The 20,572-nt window shown below is 36.7% G+C and overlaps 1 protein-coding gene across 1 annotated transcript in view; it reads left to right on the forward strand.

Annotated features, from left to right (window-relative positions):
* Positions 1 to 20,572, forward strand: part of LOC120534948 (ninjurin-2-like) — a 119,779-nt gene that overhangs the window by 73,525 nt on the left and 25,682 nt on the right. Inside the window, exon 2 of the mRNA XM_039762457.1 lies at positions 18,955 to 19,107. Coding sequence (XP_039618391.1) covers positions 18,955 to 19,107 — 153 coding nt within the window. The remainder of the gene's footprint in view (positions 1 to 18,954; positions 19,108 to 20,572) is intronic.

Consider the following 20,572-nt stretch of genomic DNA (forward strand, 5'->3'; position numbering starts at 1 on the left):
AATAGATCAGCTAACAAGTCTAGTTCAGCTATTCAGGAATGAGTGCCTGATTATGAAGTTGGTTGGTGTTAAAGCCTATAGGCACAGGGATCCCTAGTAGTGGAAGCTTACAACATCTCTACCAGTATCAACACAAGATTCAAGAGTGAGTTATGATGTACAATTCTTCAGTCATGTGTTTAAGTGTATAGTGTCACTAGATGGATATACAGACCTAGATGGGTCCTTATCTACACTCCATGGGTGACAGGGCCTTCAGCTGTATAGCGCCCAGACTCTGGAATGACCTACCAAAATTAATCAGGTCAGCTGACTCCATGAATTCTTTTAAAAAACAACTCAAAACTCATCTGTTCAGGAAGGCTTTTAGCTCTACTTGACTTTATTACCCTTCTCTCAGTTTACCTCTCTGTCAAGATGCTCATGTAACCTGTATGTGTGTGTGCTAGACCACCAATTAAATATTAAATATATATATATTAAATATTCTCATAGACAATATATACACTTTTCGAAGTTAGTTTTTTTTTTTTTACGGTTGAGGTTAGAATTACGATTTGCATAATGTGACAATTGGACAATTAGAAGTGTAGGCATATTTTAGTGGTGTTTCATAAAATACATACGGTTTCTACAATGCAGCCCCCCAGGTTTATTAAAATCAGAAATTGTGTTTTGCTCCTTTCAAATACATTTGGGGTGTTGTGATATTTCATTGTGTCTCATAACTCTCTCTTTTTAGTGCACTGTACAGTATTTTTGAGATATAAAAAACAATTTTGGGCATTTTCTCACTTAAGACCTGCAAAGAGCATGATAAAAGACGATTGCTAACACAGTGATCCCTTGCTATATCGAGCTTCGACTTTCGCAGTTTCACTCCATCGCGGATTTTAAATGTAAGCATATCTAAATATTTTTCGCTGGTTTGCGGATTTCTGCGGACAATGGGTCTTTTAATTTATGGTACATGCTTCCTCAGTGTGTTTGCCCAGTTGATTTCATACAAGGGTCGCTATTGGCGGATGGCTTAGAAGCTACCCAATCAGAGCATGTATTACGTATTAAATAAAACTCCTCAATGATATACAATATGCTTCCCGCGTGGTGCTTGATTATTTGCTTTTCTCTGTCTCTCTCACTCTCTCTGCCTGACGAAGGGGGTGTGAGCAGAGGGGGTGTTTGCACAGAGGCTGTTTGCCTAGAAGATACGGACGCTCCTCTAAAAAATGCCACTTTATTGCGGTGCTTCGGCATACTTAAAAGCCCAAAAGTATGTATTGATTTTTTGATTGTTTGCTTTTCTCTCGCTCTCTCTCTCTCTCTGACATTCTCTGCTCCTGACACACATTCTTTGAAGAGGAAGATATGTTTGCACTCTTTTAATTGTAAGAAATAACTGTTATCTCTGTCTTGTCATGGAGCACAGTTTAAACTTTTGACTAAAGAGTGTTATTTCATGTCTAGAGGGCTCTAATAATGTTAACAGTGTGGGATAGTTTATAAGGGCTTAAAATATATAAAAATAACCATACAAACATATGGTTTCGACTTTGCAGATTTTCATCTATCGTGGGGGGTTCTGGAATGCAACCCCAGCGATCGAGGAGGGATTACTGTATTGAATTTTTTTTTTTTACAAAAAGAAAAATTGAATTAAGAACAGATCGATCCCCACCCCTGAGAGAGAGAGCAAGCCAAACGGCGTAAAATTTAAGGCTTGTAAACATACCTAAATTAATAAATTCTCTGTGCTTTATGAACTTATTTTAAAATATTACTGATTAGATCCTGCCATGTTTTGAAAAAAGTCTGTACAGATCCTCTAACTGAGTATTTGATTTTTTCCAATTTCAAATAATATAACACATCAGTTTCCCACTGACTTAAAGAGGAGAGTTTGGGTTCTTCCAGTTTATCAGAATCAGTCTGCGTGCCAAAAGTGTAGTGAAAGCAATCACAATTTGTTTGTCTTTCTCCACTTTAAGCCCCTCTGGAAGAACCCCAAACACAGCTGTTAATGGGTTAGGAGGGATTGTGAGTCCAAGGCTGTCTGAAAGGTAATTAAAAATTTTGTCCAGAATAATGTTAATTTGGTGCAGGCCCAGAACATGTGACCCAGTGAGGCTGGGACTTGGTTGCAACGTTCGCAGGTTGGATCATGCCCTGGAAACATTTTGAAGAGTTTTAGTCAAGACAGATGTGCTCGATATACTGTATAATTTTGAGTTGTATAATTGTATGCTTTGCGCATATGGAGCTCAGTGAATTCTCTGCATTGCTACTTTCCACTCCTTTTCTGATATATTAATTGAGAGATCTTTTCCCAGTGTCCTCTTGGATCTTTGAAAGGGAGGGATTGTAAAATGATTTTATATATTGTAGAGATGGAGTCTAATCCTTGAGATTGAGCAATATTTTTCCAGCATGGATGAGGGTGCAAGATGAGGAAAATCTGGAAGGTTCTGTTTAACAAAGTTCCTGATTTGAAGATAGTGAAAGAAATGTGTAGCTGGAATGTAATTGTTCATAGGATGCAAAGACGTTGTCTATATAAAGATCTCTAAGCAAGTTAATTCCAAATTTTTCCAGATATTAAAACTGCATATGTTTGTGAAGGTTGAAAGAGGTGGTTCTCTTGCAGAGGTGCCACAGATAGAAGCTTCTCCGTCTTAAAATGCTTTCTACATTGGTTCCAGATTCTAAGTGAGTGGAGCACAATTGGGTTATTAGTGTATTGCCGATAACGTGTGTTTATTGGAGCACAGAGCAAGGAATACAAAGAAGTACTGCAGGATTTTACTTCTATTGCGGTCCATGCCTGTGTATGTTCTTCTATTTGTGTCCAGGTTCTTATCGACTGTATATTTGCTGCCCAGTAATAAAACTGGAAGTTAGGTAGAGCCATGCCGCCTTCTGCCTTTTGTCTTTGTAGGGTCGCTCTTTTGATGCGTGGATGTTTTGAATTCCAAATAAATGAGGTTATTGTTGAATCTAATTGCTTAAAGAATGATTTATTAATGTATATTGGATGTTTTGAAATAAAAAGGAGCTTAGGAAGAATATTCATCTTAACAGTGTTAATTCTTCCAGCTAGTGTGAGATGAAGGGTTGACCATCTATGCAAGTCTTGTTTAATTTTTTCCATGCAGAGGAAATTTTGTTGATAAGAGCTTTATGTTTACTTGTGATGTTTACCCTAGGTATTTAAACTGTTCTGCAATGATAAAAGGTAGGGTGTCTAATCTAATATTATATGCTTGAGAATTCACTGGAAAGAGTACACTTTTATTCAGATTAATTCTGAGACCAGAGATCTTTTGAAATTCTGTGAGTGCTGCTAAGACTGCAGGCACAGAATTTTCTGGGTCGATATATACAATACCATATCATCAGAATATAATGAGATTTTCTGTTCCAGTCCTTCTCTGCTAATCCCCTTTATCTGATCAGTATTTCGACAATGTATTGCCAGTGGTTCAATGGCAATCGCAAACAGCAGCGGTGACAAGGGCATCCTTGTCTTGTGCCACGCTCTAGTTTAAAGTAGTCTGAGCAAATGTTGTTGATGCAAACTGAAGCTTCTGGGTTAGTATACAGTAATTTAATCCATGCACAAATGTTCGGGCCAAACCCAAACTTCTCCAATGTAGTAAAAAGGTATTTCCATTCAATCATGTCGAATGCTTTTTCTGCATCCAATGATAATAATATTTCTGGGGTGTTTGATTTAGTTGGTGAGTATATTACATTAAACAGGCGTCGAAGATTTGAAGATAAGTGTCGCCCCTAATAAATCCAGTTTGGTCTTGTGATATTACGAGGGAGCACTTTCTCCATCCTTCTAGCTATGATTTTAGAGAGTATTTTAACGTGTTATTCAGAAGTGAAATTGGTCTGTATGATGCACATTGTAATAAGTCCTTATTTTGTTTTGGAAGACAGTGATTAGTGCTTGGCGAAAGGTTTGTGGAAGAGATTGGTTATCTCTGGCTTCTGTAAATGTTGCTAATAGGAGGGGAGCTACCTGAGCGGAGAATTTCTTGTAAAATTCTGCAGGGTAGCCATCAGGGCCTGCTGCTTTCCACCTTGGAGTGACTTTATAGCATCTAGTAATTCTGATAATGCCAGAGGTTTATCAAGTTCCTCCACACTAAAAGCGTCTATTTGTGGTATCTGTAATGTATCCAGAAATGCATTAAATTGTGTATTGTCTTCTTTAAACTCAGTAGTATATAGGGATTTATAGTAGTCTCTGAAAGTGTGCATTATATTTTTGTGTTCGATTTTATCTCCGTTCGTGTTAGTGATTACGAGATTGCGTTGCACTTCTTGCTTGTGAATTTGTTGAGCTAAAAGCTTATTAGCTTTCTCCATGTTCATAATAATGATGTCTGGATTTGTAAATTAGTTGTTCAGTTTCTTTAGTTGTCAAGAGGTTTAATTCTGAATGTAGAGCCTGCCTCCTCCTATGTAGAGTCTCGCTTGGTAGTCTGGCATGTTCTTCATCTATTTTAGTAATTTAGCTTTTATCTCTGCTACTTTCTTGGCTTTGAATTTATTTCTGTGTGAAAGATATGAGATAATCTGTCCTCTTAAGAGTTTCCCAGAGTATTCCTGCAGAGATCTCTGGGGATGTATTTGTCTCTAGAAAGAATTTGATTTGTTTGGATATAAATTCAGTACAATTCTCGTCAGCTAATAGAAGCGGGTTGAGGCCATCTGCGGGTGAGTGTATGGGGCTTAGTAATTTTAGCTCCAAGATCATAGGTGCATGGTCAGAAATAACAATAGCATCGTATTTGCAAGATTTAATCTTAGGCAAGAAGTTATTGTCTATAAAGAAGTAATCAATCCTTGAGTAGCAATGATGTACTGGTGAGTAGAAAGAATATGTTCTTGAATTTGGGTTTAATAAGTTGTGATCAGTTATAAACTTTGTAATTATCTTTGCGGTGTTAGATGCCGTTCCCCCTGTGGAGGAAGTCCTATCTAAAAGTGGATTTAGAACACAATTAAAGTCCCCAGCCATTATAACTTTATGAGTGTTCAGATTGGGAATGGATGCAAATAAATTTTGTATAAATTCCTTATCATCAACATTAGGTGCATAAACATTTATCAAAATCATTTTACAGTTAGATAAGTCTCCCATGACCATTACATATCTCCCTTCAGGATCCAATACTACATCTGATGCTACAAATGGTACTGTTCTATGTATGAGAATTCCCACACCTCTAGTTTTCTTTGTAAAACTAGAATGGAACATTTGGCCAGTCCAGTCTTTTTGCAGCCGGAACTGATCCTTGCTTAGTAAGTGGGTTTCCTGTAAAAATACTATTTTAGCATTTAGACCTGTTAGGTGAGAAAGTACTTTCTTTCTCTTTAATTCGTGATTCAGGCCTTTAACATTCCAGCTTACGAAGTTAACTGTCCCATCATGGAGACACTGATTCTGAGTTTTTGATGTCATTTTATAGTCTTAACTGGAAGTGAGAGTTTAGGTCTTAATTTCCTATTTCCCCTAGAGTTGTTGCCATGCAGCTTATTATTACGTTGGTAGTTATAATTATAAAGATTAATAGGATAGATTAGGTATAGATCAAGCCTGCTCTCTTTCTCTTCCCCCCTTAAAACCCCCACCCTCCCTTTTTGCCTCCCCAAGTGAGGCTAAAACCCACTTCACACAGTCCCAGTCCTCTGACATACCCAGAGACAGAGCACGTCCAAAGCAAAACAAGCCCCAATGCAGCGGCGCTTTAGGGTTAAAAGATAGAGATATCTGTTACCAATATAGTCTTTAAAAAAGAAAAAAAAGAATTTTGCACTTAAAATATATATATAGTCTTCAGCAATTTTAGTGCATTAAGATGATACACCCAGATAATAAACCCGGGTGATGGTGTTAAAATGTGTCCAGAATAAGCATAACAAGTCTTAATGCAGTAATAGCAATAACAATAAACCAAGGGTATGATATTGAACAGTCTCGTTTAGGGTAGAGATGAAATAATTAGAAATAAAATAAAAAATGTAGGTATTAAAAAATAATGGCAAAAAATAGAAACATACAATTTGATTATGGATGATATATTAGGCTATATGCACATTCTCCTCCATGTCAACCAACTACTTAACTTCCAGCACTGATATCAAAAAAGGACTAGCTATGGCGTGTTCCACTCGGTCACTTCAAGACATGCCCAGACTTACGGTAAACAGTTTAAGTCGCATTATTCAAACATTGTGCTAAACGTCAGGAGCTAAAAAGGAGACAGGCTTCAAACTACGTATGTACTTCAAGCTACAACCACAATTATGAAGGAATGATCCGGTTGCATCAACATGTTGTGTATTAGGCAAGGCTAACGTAGTGATATCGCTAATGTTATGTGTCAGTGTCAATCACTGTTACAATTTTCGTAACATCTTTGTAAATCTCAGTTTCAAACAAGGATGCAGAGAAAGGAGAGGTTTCATTAGGGGTCAGTGCCTCAGATCAATGAGGACAAAAAAAAGCCTCACGGTTATCCTGCAGGTTCAGTGCAGGCTCATTCATGAGAGAGGTTCCTGTTCATCAAACTGAATTTCAGTAATTAGTCATAATTTTTTTCAAGGACTGGTGAATATGTATGTAAGCTTAATACATAATAACATGAGTCTGCTGGACATCTTAGCTTGTATAAGTGAATGTCTCTGTCTGAGCCAACAAAACGATGAATAGAGGATTGGATTGGCTGGAGGATTTCCTCTCTGAGAGACATATTTTCATCAAGTGCTAGGTCAACAACTGCTGCATCCAGAGCCAAAATGTAGTTAGGATTTTATCATCCTCCATTGGTTACTTTCTCCTTTCTCAAACCCCCGTTCTTGAAAGTGGAATGGAGAAGTTGTTCCACTCAAAGATTGCAGGAATCTCTCCCTTCTTCAAAAGTTACCACCCAATTTCAGACCCTATTTCGTGAATATCATCTTTTTTAAAATTCCGGCTACAAACTCTGGTATAGGGACTAACCATAAAGCTTTCTCTCCAGGTAGTCCATTTCTATTAAAATCGGTTTCTGTATTGGAGGGAAATGCATGAAAACTAAGTACCTTGTTGTACTTACTGGAAGCTCAACATAAAATTACACAACAAAGATCAGCTATAGAGCTATCTGCACACTGAAACTTAAACTTCTTTTTCACAGTCATTCTTTGCACTGAACAAAAATCACAGCTGCAGTTTGAACAATGGAAGTGACTGTGCTGGCTGAGATTTCACCAGAAGTATGTCAGCATTACTCTGTGCATACAGCGAATTAAAATAGTGTGAATATTAACACATACAAAAGAAACACTAAAAAAAGAAATGACGCTGACTTTATTTAAGTGGTCATAGTCCCGTAGATTATTGTTGTGAAACCAAAAAAGTACAAGGATAAATGGAAAACAAAAACCAAATAATTATTTTTGATTAGTGTTTTAATATTAACAGTTTCATACAGATTCTTTCAAACATAATTAAACTACAGGTGTTCTTGTAAAATTTACATGTAAAATATATACATTTCTTTAAAAGAACTAATATAACAGTATGTGTAAAGTTTTCAATAATAAGGTGCTTATAGATGTTTTCACTGCCAGTACTAGCAAACAGAGTTAATTAACTGATTTCTTAACCTTTGAAAAAATGTCAAATACATGTGTTGGTCCTATAGGCAGGAATCACAAGAATTTAATTTAACATGGCATCTTGTTTAGCATTAGTGTTAACTGGCAAAATTGGCTGAAGTGTTTTTCACATCGAATATGCTGTGTTTGTCAGTGACCTTGTACGCCGAATATTTTCCAGAAAGTTTACCGTGTGGAAGGCTTAGGTCAGGAGTGAGCAATATCGATCCTGGAGGTGCTGCAGTGGCTGTAGGTTTTCATTCCAACCCAATTTCTTAATTAGAAACCAATCTTTGCCAATCACAGACCTTATTTAATAGTATGGCTTGATAATTTGCAATGATAGGTTCCTATCATATCATAGATAAAAATCATAGATTTTTTCTTTTCAAAGGATATTAATAAAATGATTTGAAGCCTAAAATGATCATTTTCAGTCTGTCAGATTTTTCTCCTAAGTGTTTTATTATACCATATAGTACATGATGAATCCACACAGGTTTAAATGGAAACACATTAGATGAAGAACTGCTGTCTCTTTTGTCATTTTCATCTTATTGTTAATAAGGACTTATTAAAATAGTGAATACAGCTGTTTAAGACTGAAATAAGCAATTAAGGGTAGGATACCTTAACAAGCGAGACCACTAAAATGAATCATCAAAATGTTACTTCAGCAATAAGTTCTCCTTAAGCACTTCATCAGTAATAATTGACTTAACATTAAGAAACTGGGTTGGAACAAAAACCTGCAGCCACTGCGGCCCTCCAGGACTGACATTGCCCACCCTGGCTTATGTGAACATTTTTTCCCACACGCTCCATCATGTTTTGCAAGGCCAGCATGACGTCACACAGTTGTAGAGTCATGTGCAGAACTTTCACACATGCTTTCTGTAAGCTCATTGCTGACAATGAGTGAGATGGGTTTAACTGCAGCAAACAATACCGATGATGTAGGTCATGTAACATCCACAACATCAGTTACAAAACACCCTTTGATTCAGAGAACCCTCACACAACAATAATCTTAACCATAGTATAACTGGGAAGGTTATGGATATCTGCATGACTGATGTTGTAGGCATTTCGTGATTTTGGGGCATGAATATGGTGGGCTGCAGTTGCACTCAGCTGGATACAGCCATCACTTGGTTACAAACACACAAAGAAAAAAAATGTTGTTGCAGTCTTGACAGTGCTGCACTATATTTTCCTCCATCTTTAACCTCACTCATTTTCCCAAGAGGATATTTTGCCCTTCTACTCGTGGTTGTTTCAGCTGCCCCCAATTTCCATCCCATATATGTTAAAAAAATAAATAACTTGCAGTATTTTCACATGAGATGTGCATTAGTGGACTATAATAAGACTATTACTGGCACCGAGATATATAATCCTGATCCCTGTGCTGGCAGGGCATCACCTTATGGCTAAATATACATGCAAATTAGCCATGTGCCCAGCTAAATCCCAGAACAATTCTTAAATGACCCCCCCCCATCAGTAAACACAACACTATGAAAAAATAAAAACAAAAGATTTATTACTATTTTTAAGGCATTTCTTTTTTGTTTTGATGAAAGTATCTGCACAGATAAATCAGAAAATAGGTGTTGTGGCTGTGCCCTGAGCTGAATCTAATAGTGGAATGAGCCAGTCCCATGCTGCCAGTTTGACATGGCCAATGTGTGCCCCACACTGTGAGTGCAATGACCTATATTTTATTTACTTATTGCTAGTTTGTGGCCATTTGTTGTATTTTGTTTGTGGGATTTGCTCTGTCTGAATCTTTTGTTGTTTGAGCCATGAGTAGCACAGTGGACAGCACTACTACCTCTCAGCTCAGATTGGATATTTGGCAGCCATAATCAGTACAGCATAGTTGGCAGACTTTTTCCTAGCCCCGAGGGACACTTTAAAGACCATTGGACCATTTTAATCAACTCAAAGCTCATTTAGTTCCTCCTTCCCCATTAACTTCAATGCATTTCATAGAGTTTGTTGATGTTCACAAACATTTCCGTGATTTTGATTAACTCAGAGCGAAGCAAACTCTGCAGGGTTCATTCATTACTATTCAGAATATTCTGTTCTTAAACTTAAATCTGAAAATATATTAACATAATCAATTAGCTGCAGCATATCTAGAGTTTAAATGTGTTTACGTTTACGTCACAAGCAATCCCATGTTAAATATTAATGTTTTTAAATTCGATTGGTGTTTGGGTAAAGCTACTTTTTTTGCAGAGGAAATTTGCATTTGTCTATGATAATTAAAAGTAGGGATTCAAATCAAAAGTAAGCTGAAGAAGGGGCTTGAAAACACTTTTCTTCATTATTATTATTATTATTATTAAGCAACATGGGGCATAAATGGCTCTGAGGCTAAGGATCTGCACTGGTATCCTGAAGGTTTCCGGTTTGAATCCCTGTCTCTGTCAAAAGAGATCCTACTCTGCTGGGCCTTGAGCAAGGCCCTTAACCTTCAATTGCTCCAGGGGCGCTGTACAATGGCTGACCCTGCACTCTGACCCCAAGGGGTATGCGAAAACTAACAAATTCCTAATATGAGAAATTGGATAAGGCGAAATAAAGAACAAAAAAAGAAAGTCTTCTGATTTTGTGGCTTCTACTAGTAAAGACGGAAGACATAAACCATCCTCAAGAATCTCAGTGACCAGCCTGACTGCTAAAACTTTGATATTTTAGATGCTTTGTTTTCTGCTTATTTTTGAGCAAGATGCTTATTGGTTTGTTAATCATCGGAAACTGTTTCGTTCATTTACAGTTACTTATTTGGCAGATGCCCTTATCCAAGCTGACTTCTGAAATACAATTGGTCACTTTTTCTTTTTACTATTGGAGCTTCCTTATGGTCACACAGTGTAAACAGTGGGATTTGAAACCACAACCTCAGGGTTTGAAGTCCAAGTCTTAACTGCTACACCTGTTTCTGTTCCAACAACTTCTTCAGTTTATTGCTAGAAAGTAATTTCACATTAATTGACTAACAAAACAGACAACACAGTAACTTGTAGGTTCCCAGTACCTATTACAGCAACATGATTAAAAACACTTCTTACTTTTACTTTTTTGAATTAATTTACAATAATAATAATTTTGTAATAGATGTCATAAATTTCAAATTTTGTAAGTTATTTCTGTATTTCAACACAACACGTGTTCTACTATATGTAAGCAGGTCACATTCTTTCTGTTTGATCGAGTGACAATCATTCGACTAGACAGCTGAATTATGCTGAGTCTTGTTTGCACCAAATGCAAGTGAATCCACACAAGAAGCATTATTTGAGCTATGCATAATGTAAAAAAGTCTCAAGAGACTTCCCACTTGCAATGCAAAAATGTGAAAGACTGGAGAAAAATATATATTTTGCCAAAGAACAATTAAATGTGTTTAATTTAAACCTTAAGCAGAAAACACTAGTCAATTTGACAATAGTGCACATAAAGAAATGAACATGACCTTAAATGACATAATAGCACACTGAACATACAAATATTTTTTCACTTTCAGAAATGTAAAAAATAAAGCATCTTATATTAGAATATTTTCTAGCATTATGAATTTCTGTTTCTGTCAAATACTGATGGGATCCAAATGTCAGTTTTGACAACGATGAGCTCATTATACCACATATTTTGAACATAGCTTGAATGAAATGTAGAACTCAGGAGATACTTAATCTTCAAATGTAACATAGCTAAACTTGGTCTCAGCAGTGTTTAGACTGAAGATTATAGCACTTAGGTTCCATAATAGTTTTCAAAATTAAAAATGTACACTGCTAAATATGTGTTTATTTTACTTTGTATATATATTTTTAACCTTTTTATTAATTGTGTCCACTTTTACCTTTTGTAACGGTTGTGCTGCAGTTCCTGAACTGCTCCATTCAGTTACATTTGGGCTAACTTATCAGAATCAAGATGTGGTGCTGCTTTTTTGTTGGCTGTGGAATTCTTTGTCCCCAGGTCATGGCCCACATTTGTGTTTATGGGTTTTAATCTTGTGCTCTATTATATTCATGTTGATACACACTAAAATGTTTGTGAAAATGAAAGTTCAGCTAGCTTATACAGAAATATAGGCTGACCATATGAGGCCATGGGTGACCAACTCTTATAAACTAATGCACTGTAAGTCTAAAATGTTGCACTGGAGCTAGCAAAGTCAGGATAAACTCAGATTTTACCTTCATTGTGGTAAAGTTTTTTTATGTTACTTTTATTTTAACTATTTTTCTTACGAATTTAAAAATGTTAAGACCAAATGCATAGAAAGTCTGACCACAGTAAATTTGATGCACAGGCAAAAACTGTACTACTGTAGCTGGGAGCAGTAATGCAAGAGGGACGACACAGGAATATTTGGGACAGCAGCCGGGTCATCCTAATTAGTAACAGCAAAAAAAAGAAAAACAACAAAAATGTCCAAAATCAACAAAGAAAGTAAACAGCCACTTTGGCGGTATTAACACTATTTCATATAGTTTTCAATCTTAAACAACAAAGCACTAAGGAGCTCCGTTTCACGGTAGTCTCTGGGGGTAAACTCCTATCTTGTCTCTGGCTAGCTAGCAGGCTTCTTATGTTGGTGAACTCCTAAGGGGTTGGGATTAGGTGCACTCATTGGGCAGTTTCTTTGAGCTGTGGGTAGAAACGAGAAGAGAAAGTCAGTAAGAGTGGGGAGGTCCTGCGATGTACATGCGTGACACTACCTAAACTCTAAAGCTCCCCTGACCTCTTGGTGTTAGCACCACTAATTTAAGGATACAAAAATCTTCTCCTAGTTATCAAAATGTGATTTCTGGCGTGGAATTTTGTATTTTTATTTTTTATATTGTTTCAGTCAATTACTCTCACACCATTATGTTTATTGAATCACTGTGTATGTATAATGAAAACTATTGCTTGTTTCTTTGCATTACTGTCTTCATCATTTGTACCAGGTCCATAGTGCCAAATTTAATTCAGTTTAACTCAGTTCAATTATGTACATTGTTCTTTATTGAGTGTAGGCACAGAACACTGTGACAAGTTCTCTAATTTTACAAATTACTAAATATAGAAGTAGTACTTGGGTTGCTAGATCCTGGAAATATTTCCACCCCAATGACAGCTGAAAACCTGCCTAATAACTCTGTGGTCCAGATGTTGACAAACAGGGGACTGTTTAGGCTGCAGACATAGTTTTGCTGCTGTTGACATTTTTCCACTTTGAATTTTTGCAGGTATCCACGTCTCTGAGAGGGGTCACTCTTGGTGTTTTTTGCTATTGACGTCAGGGAGTGGGGGATCTAGTGTTTTTCCACTATCAACATCCATTAACATTTACACATAACATAATAAACCAAAAATCACTGGCAAAACCACATTTTTGCCTGCACAATGCTTTAAAAACCACACATCTGATATACCTGAATTGTATACAGTAATCCTTCCTCGATCCGTAATGTAAAAACCGTATGGTTATTTTTATATATTTTAAGCCCTTATAAACTCTCCCACACTATTCTAAACATTTCCTGCACAGTTATACAGCATAAACCCTTTGTATTCTCTTAGATATTAGGTAAGATTCATTGAAATTATGTATGTAAACACACTGTTTATATACAGTAAAACCTAAATATTATTTTAAAGATATCGAACGTCTCCGATATCACGTATGTTGCAGCCATTACGACAGACAGGCCACCAGCAATAAATATGTACAATGCAAGAAAAATTGTATACAGTAAAATGTGTGTACAGTGACACTAAACGTACGTACATGTAGTAAGTACTGTACATAGAAAATTAATTATGGTTACTCACCAACAATGACACGACGATTTGTCCGATAACGATGAGTTTAATTTTACTGCACAACAAAGGAGAGGGTTACAGCTCTTCTAAGGAGCCTCTTCAGGCAATTGTGTAGCACCGCCGTTGTTCTTCTTCCGGCAGTCTTCAATCCAAATCCCTAAAGCAGATTCCATCCGGACTACCGCCTTATTACATCCATTTACAACTCGTTTTGCGCCCTGGTTAAAGGACACTACGGCTGTAGATCTTATATTTTTTCCCCCTTTTTAAATAAAAAGAATCATGGACTCATTGATGCCATAATGGTGTCCTGCAGCAGTGTAGCTGTTACCTTCCTTCAACATATCCAGAACTTTTACCTTTTCGGCAATCGTTAGCATCTTCTGTTGGCACTTGGGCACGGACCCTGAAGCAATAGCATGAGCAGATCGTTTTGGAGCCATAACGAAGGGCTTGACTATACACAAAGATAAACACAAAAGAGCACAAAAGTTAACCCTTTACACAGCGAAAAATGTTGATGCTGAATGAGTGAGACAAGACTTCCTGGTTAACGCAGCGGAATCGAATTCGACTCTCCGTTGCTGAGCCAATCAGCACAGAGGTACTGCTCTGATTAGGTTGCTTCTCAGCCAGCCACCAATAGCGTCCCCTGTATGAAATCAACTGGGCAAACCAACTGAGGAAGCATGTAGCAGAAGTAAAAAGACCCATTGTCCGCAGAAACCCGCGAAGCAGCGAAAAATCCACGTTGTATATTTAGATATGATTACATATAAAATCCGTGACAGAGTGAAGCAGCGAAAGTCAAAGCGCAATATAGCGAGGGATTACTGTACACAAAGATGCAGATGCAGGAAAACAAGGTAGTTTGAAACTGATTAACATAAATGGAGGCCAACAACATCATGCCAATTATTAATTGTTCAGCTATGTTCAGATGACATTGATTTACCCGATCTCATGGCCACTTAACTATTGCATTATGAAGTAATGAAATTGCTCATCATAAAGTGCTACATAAAACAATGCACAAGAGAGTCAGTCTTATAAATGAAACATTGTTGTCTGTGTATTAAGTTTTTCAATTGGCCTGAATGGTATAAATTAATAGTGTTCAAGTACAACTCTTACATTGCCATCAATTTGTTACCTACATATTCACATCGGAGGCATGGCCTGCCAAGAATGGATGCAAGACAGAAATCAGCCAATTAAAGTATCTATCTATCTATCTATCTATCTATCTATCTATCTATCTATCTATCTATCTATCTATCTATCTATCTATCTATTGGTATCACTCAAGTTCTTTCTCTCATTACTGATTTAGTAATGCCAGTCAATGAGATTCTATATCTTTGCTAAGAAAGAGTAAAAATGTTCAACCTTCATATTAGAGAATAAACAATTCCCTTCACTTCTGCCCTCTATTATGTCTCTTAGTTGCTAATTAACTTATTCTGAAACATAGGTTTAGAAAGTGAAAATAGAAACCCTAATTATAGTTTAATAAAAGCGACATATCCGTGTCTAGTGTAATCATACTGACTTTTTATAATACAGGTAAAATTCCATTACAACAAACTGACCTAAAAAATATTTTGTTGTAATGAGATTCTGTATTTGTGACTATAGTGCTTTCTTTAACTTGTGTCCAGGCGTTTGCAGTCATTTCAATAGCTTCTTTTGCATTAATTTTCATCTCCTCCTGTCTGAAATTTTTATCAGCATTTCCTTGCAATAATACAATTTCAGGGTGCGAATGATGCCCAAATCCAATGGCTGAAGAACTACTGTGCAATTGGGTGAGAGGAATTCAATGCGAACATTATCTAAATGTGGAAGCATGTTGTGTGCAGCAGAGTTATCAATCAGAAGCCAAATCATCCTTTTATTCTTCTTCATATTGTTAGGTTTTTTGTTTGGGATCCCCCCACTCACCACCCAATGAGAACTTCACGCTGAAGTGCGTCCCGAACTGCCATTGCCACATCTGTGTACGATTTTTTGTTTGTTGCTGGGTCAGGGCAACAGCAGGCTCACAGCGGTGCAGTGAGGCACCACAGAAGCGAATCCTAAAAGATCATGGTCGCGCTATAAGCCCCTGTCTTACTCCTCAAAACACAAAGCTAAGTCTCAGTATTTTAGCAAAACCAGCTTTATTTAACTTGAAACAGGAACAGCAGGGTTATTTATTGTAGCGGGATCTGCCACTCTCCTATAAACAGACACAGCAGTCAGACATGGTTGTGGCTAGGTTAGTGGCCAAGTAATACTGTTCCCTTCATTTACAATGTTCCTTGCATCACCCATTGAGATCTTTTCTGTTTGCTTCAGTTCCGAGCCGCATCACAGCTGTGAGCCTGCTGTTGCTCCGGCAACAGATAAACAGTCTTCCACAGACGCGGTGATCGCACTTCGGGATGCTCTTCGGCGTGTTGTCCAGTTGGGGGAGGTCCCAAGAGAGTTTAGAAACCTCACATTTTCTTGAATGAGTCCCGCATTAATAGGAATGTTTCTTGAATGAGCATCACTTAACCACATAAAAACGGCTTTTTCAAAATCTTCAAATGCAGCAGTTCGCATACATTTGCAACCCAAGATTTTCCTTCTTTTTTTGCTCGGTTTTCCAAGAAAGTTCACAGTGTCGATGGAGAAATTCCGAATTTACTAGCAACATCTTTTTTCTTTTTGCTGCGATCGAGAGCTGCAAAAATGTAATGTTTTTTTTTCTAATATGAACTGTTATCGTTTTTTTCGTGTCTGACTTTTCAATAGGAGGGTGACATTGAGTTAATTTTCAAATGTTGACGAACAATAAGCAAAAGATATCACTGAAAACCACCGAAAACAAAAACAGCAAAAAAAAGTACAAGCAAAATTTACAGAAAAATTTTTTTTTTCATGTTTCTGTTTTAAAGATCGTTGTGCACAACTGAGCTGCGACCACAGAACTAACTGCTCTGTGGATGATTCAGGCATTTCAAGGTCTTTTGGGCACTTTGTTGTAATGAAAGTATCTGATGAATGTACTTCGTAGTAACGATATTTCTATAGACTCGTGTCATATGGGGAAACTGTCGGGACCATAAATATACTTTGTTGTAATGAAAATTTCGTAGTAAAGGTATTTGTTGTAACGGAATTTTACCTGTATTTGTCTAGACTATAGTACTGTTACTAGTACTACTGTTAGTACTGTATTATTACTACTATTTGTAAAAACATCTTCTCATGTACTCTCACTTTGTACTATTTTGCAGTAGAAGGCTGACTAGACAGACCAAACTACTGTAGTATCTATAACCTCAAAGTAAACCTCTCCGTCCTCCCAGCTCCAACTTGACTGGGTAAGGGAGTGTGGTCACTTTTACTTTCAGTTCAGCTGAAAGTTCTAGTCCCTTTAGCATGTCCAAGGCCTAACAGCAGAATTGTCTCATAGTTGTTTCCCATAGGAGTGGCATTGTGGGCACACTATACATGTTAGATGCTCAGACCTCATCATTTATGTTTTTTCGGCAGCATGGGCATGTCCCAGATGTCACTTTTCTGTTTTTCTTCAGAAGAGAAGACTCTGAGGTGTCTGTGTGCACTTGAAGAAGAAGGCAGTACAAAATACTTTTTTGGGATGAACCTTTTTTTTAACATTCAGATATAAGCGATTTCATAAGCCAGCAATAAAAATTACCTGATTTAACATAACTGTAAACAGTTCTCTTCACATCAAACATTGATTTCATGATTATTTTTGAAATACTTAAAAGATGTTAACACTTTAACAGTTAGTTTTCTGACCCTTACAAAATATTTCAAAGCCAGAACTGCTTCTAATAAGCTTCATGCCAGCTATAATACAGGTACAGTATATGTGCGTTCAGTTTTCTTGTTATATTTTACGTTCCCATTTTTGCAGGATGCAATCAGTTTTTAACATTCAGATCTAAATTTAGGATTCTTCTCCAATGCATTAAAGATTTGTTTCTTTAATGTTTTACTGTTAAACGTACATAGTGATGTGCCAATGTTTTGATTCCACCTTATTTTTTTTGTTTAAATGATGTATGCTTTAATTTCAATTGTATTCTGAATATTATTAAACCAGGAATGGCGCACTGCATGATAACATGCAGTAAATACACTTGACTTGAGCATTCATAGTTTTTATACTCTTTCTCTGTACATTTAGCATTCATTTGCTCAGAGGTTGATGCCTTTGCTGCTTCCTGAGCAGCTCTTCTTTTCTCCACCCTAGCGGCCTGCTTCTTCTCTTCTTTCGTCGGCATCTTTTCGTGTTAAAACTGATTAAGTCAGTGTTTGTATTGAAATTACTTAGTACGTTTTCCTTCATTTTTCACTTAAGCTGGCACTTAAGTCTTCAATCTGTCTCAAGAATGATTTAAGATATGAAGAGGTAGGGGAAGTGAGGGCAAAGGTGGTAGGGATGAGAACGGCGCCCATACACATGTGCAGCATGGTCGCCCTGCTGACTGCTGCTGAGAGTTCATTCTACAATAAATTAAAATAAAAATAAAAAGAGGAATAACCTTGAAGGTCAATCATCATCCTGAACACGGATAGTAGATGTCACATAGTTTATGTGTACCAAATTTAAGGTCAATAGTTAAAACAGTTTGCGAGCTACAGGTGATTTAAAATCCTGGACAGACAAACGAACAGGTATTAAGCCCATGTCTGGTCAGGATGCCTGTCCATTTATTTGGGGCTTCCTGCCCAGGTAAGGAACCATCAGTTCTGGATGGGATGTCTGTCCATCCATTATTGCCACTTAGTCCAGGTGGGGCCTCCTTCCCTCTCTTGGCCGGGATGCCTTTATGTTCCCTTGGGGCCTCCCATCTGGGTAAGGGATCTTCTTGGTTCCTGTCTGGGATGCCCGTCCATCCCGTGTGCTACCTACAATAGTTAAGTTCTATATAAGACTGTTGGAAATTTTATATCAGTCATCACCTTTGTCAAAATTATTGTTGCCAATATTAGCTAGAATTATAACTCCATAGTACATATTAATAAATAAATTATTAACAAACTAAAATGTACAGTATAAAAAACATGTAAGTGAAAACTATCATTTCCCTTTTATTGTCATATGTTTATTGGCAAGGATTGCTATGATGTGATAAAACTTTATTTAGAAAACAGAAAAGGCTTTAATTACTGCATCAGTATTTATTCTAGAAGTATAATTACATTAGACATTTTGTTCTGTGCATGTAGTAGGTAAAAAATGCAGTGTACATTGTTTATGTTTAGTGGTAATACCTCAAACTCTGCCCACCATTGTCACTTTCTACCTTTGAGCTGAAATACACAATACATTAACACATTTTAATTATAAATGAGTTCTTTGTCATATAATTAATGCTTGCTTTCTAAAGACTATTCTTTTTTTGTCTTTACCATCCTCCACTGACACTATAATAACCTATTGTTTTCTAATGTCAGGTAATAAGGAACATAAACACGTATGCCAGAACAAAGACTTTGGCTCAGGGATTCCTTGACATGGCTCTGTTCACTGCCAATGCCTCCCAAATGAAACATCTTCTACAGCAAGGCCCTGGCACCCAGTTTTATTATTTCCTGTTTGTCTCACTGGTAGGTATAACTAGACAAGTAAATTGAAATTATTATGACTCTCAGACTTAATGGACAGAAATTGTTTTAAAATGGTAAAATATCTAGGTAAGTAGCAGTCTACTGATGACTGTTTTAAAGTGATAGATTGCCTTATGGCTATAGTGTTTTCATTTTCTACAGTTGGGCATTGCTTGTGAAGTCTGAAAATTAACTGTAACAGAAATAATTCTGTATATGAGTAAATGTTACTCAAAGGTTTCATACTCATTTGTGTCGTACTGTAAGAACATTGGAAAGACAATGCATGATTTTAAATTGATAATAACAGATGCAGGTAAGTATGTGTGAGCTCCTAAATTTTTACAAAGTAAACAATGTGAGTTTAGCTATTAGATTAATTGTTTTAAGTAATTAATAGGTAATAGGTACTGTTACAGAATGTAAATAGTATATCTTTTATTTCTGTGTTTCTCCCCTTTCTATTAAACTATGTCTAAAAGCACTGAATATGTATACAGTAAACAATACAATAACAATAATACTATAAAATGATAATTTTTTTTGCTTTTGGGTCTAATGTTTAATTAATAATCCAGCATCTATTGTTTATTTCTCCTTTGCTTGGCATGAGTCTGACTTGGGAAAAGTGAGCTGTAAAATGGCAGTAGGGATGTGAATGTGAAAAAAATGAAAGTAAACTTTATCCAAAGCACTCACTGAAGACTTTAATACAAGGCACTAATTAACATGCTAAGCATATTACAGTATATCACTTTCATGCCAAATTGAACAAATATGTCTTTAGACAAGAATACCAGAGGCTCTCCTGGCATTACCAGAACCTATGGTGTGCAGATCTTTTGTTCATGTCATGCACATTTGTATGCAATGACCTGACAATGCTTCTCCCTACTGTCCATTTAAATACACGCAGTTTGTACAAATATATGTATATGTTTTATGTGTTGTGTATTAATGAATATCTCTGGTGCTGTTTTATATTTGGGAAACTGTGTAGGCTTTATAACTATTGCTTCAATGAGGTGAACTTTGCAAGAATAAACTGAACATAAATTTATGGTAGTGTATTTTTACTCACGGTATTGGTCATGTACTTTCTCTCTGTCTGATAATACAACCTGCAATCTTAGGTGCACACGTTTTGTGTGCCTTATGCAGACGCAGATGTGCAACTATCATACATAACTCAACATTCTAAAACCAACTAATTCAAACTAAATCTCAAAGGGAGCTTATACTGGAAACACTGGACGCAAGGCAGGAAACAATCATTACATTTGAAAAATTTAGACGAGAACAGGCCATTCAGTCAAACAAAGCTCACAAGTCCTATCCACACAATTCCTCCAAAATAACATTAAGTCAAGTTTTGAAGGTCATTAAAGTCCTACTCTAAACCAAACTACTTGATAACTTATTCCATGTGCATATTGTTCTCTGTGTGAAAAAAAAGCGTCCTAAT

Source organism: Polypterus senegalus, chromosome 9 (genome assembly GCF_016835505.1).
Source record: "Polypterus senegalus isolate Bchr_013 chromosome 9, ASM1683550v1, whole genome shotgun sequence".
NCBI lineage: Eukaryota > Metazoa > Chordata > Cladistia > Polypteriformes > Polypteridae > Polypterus > Polypterus senegalus.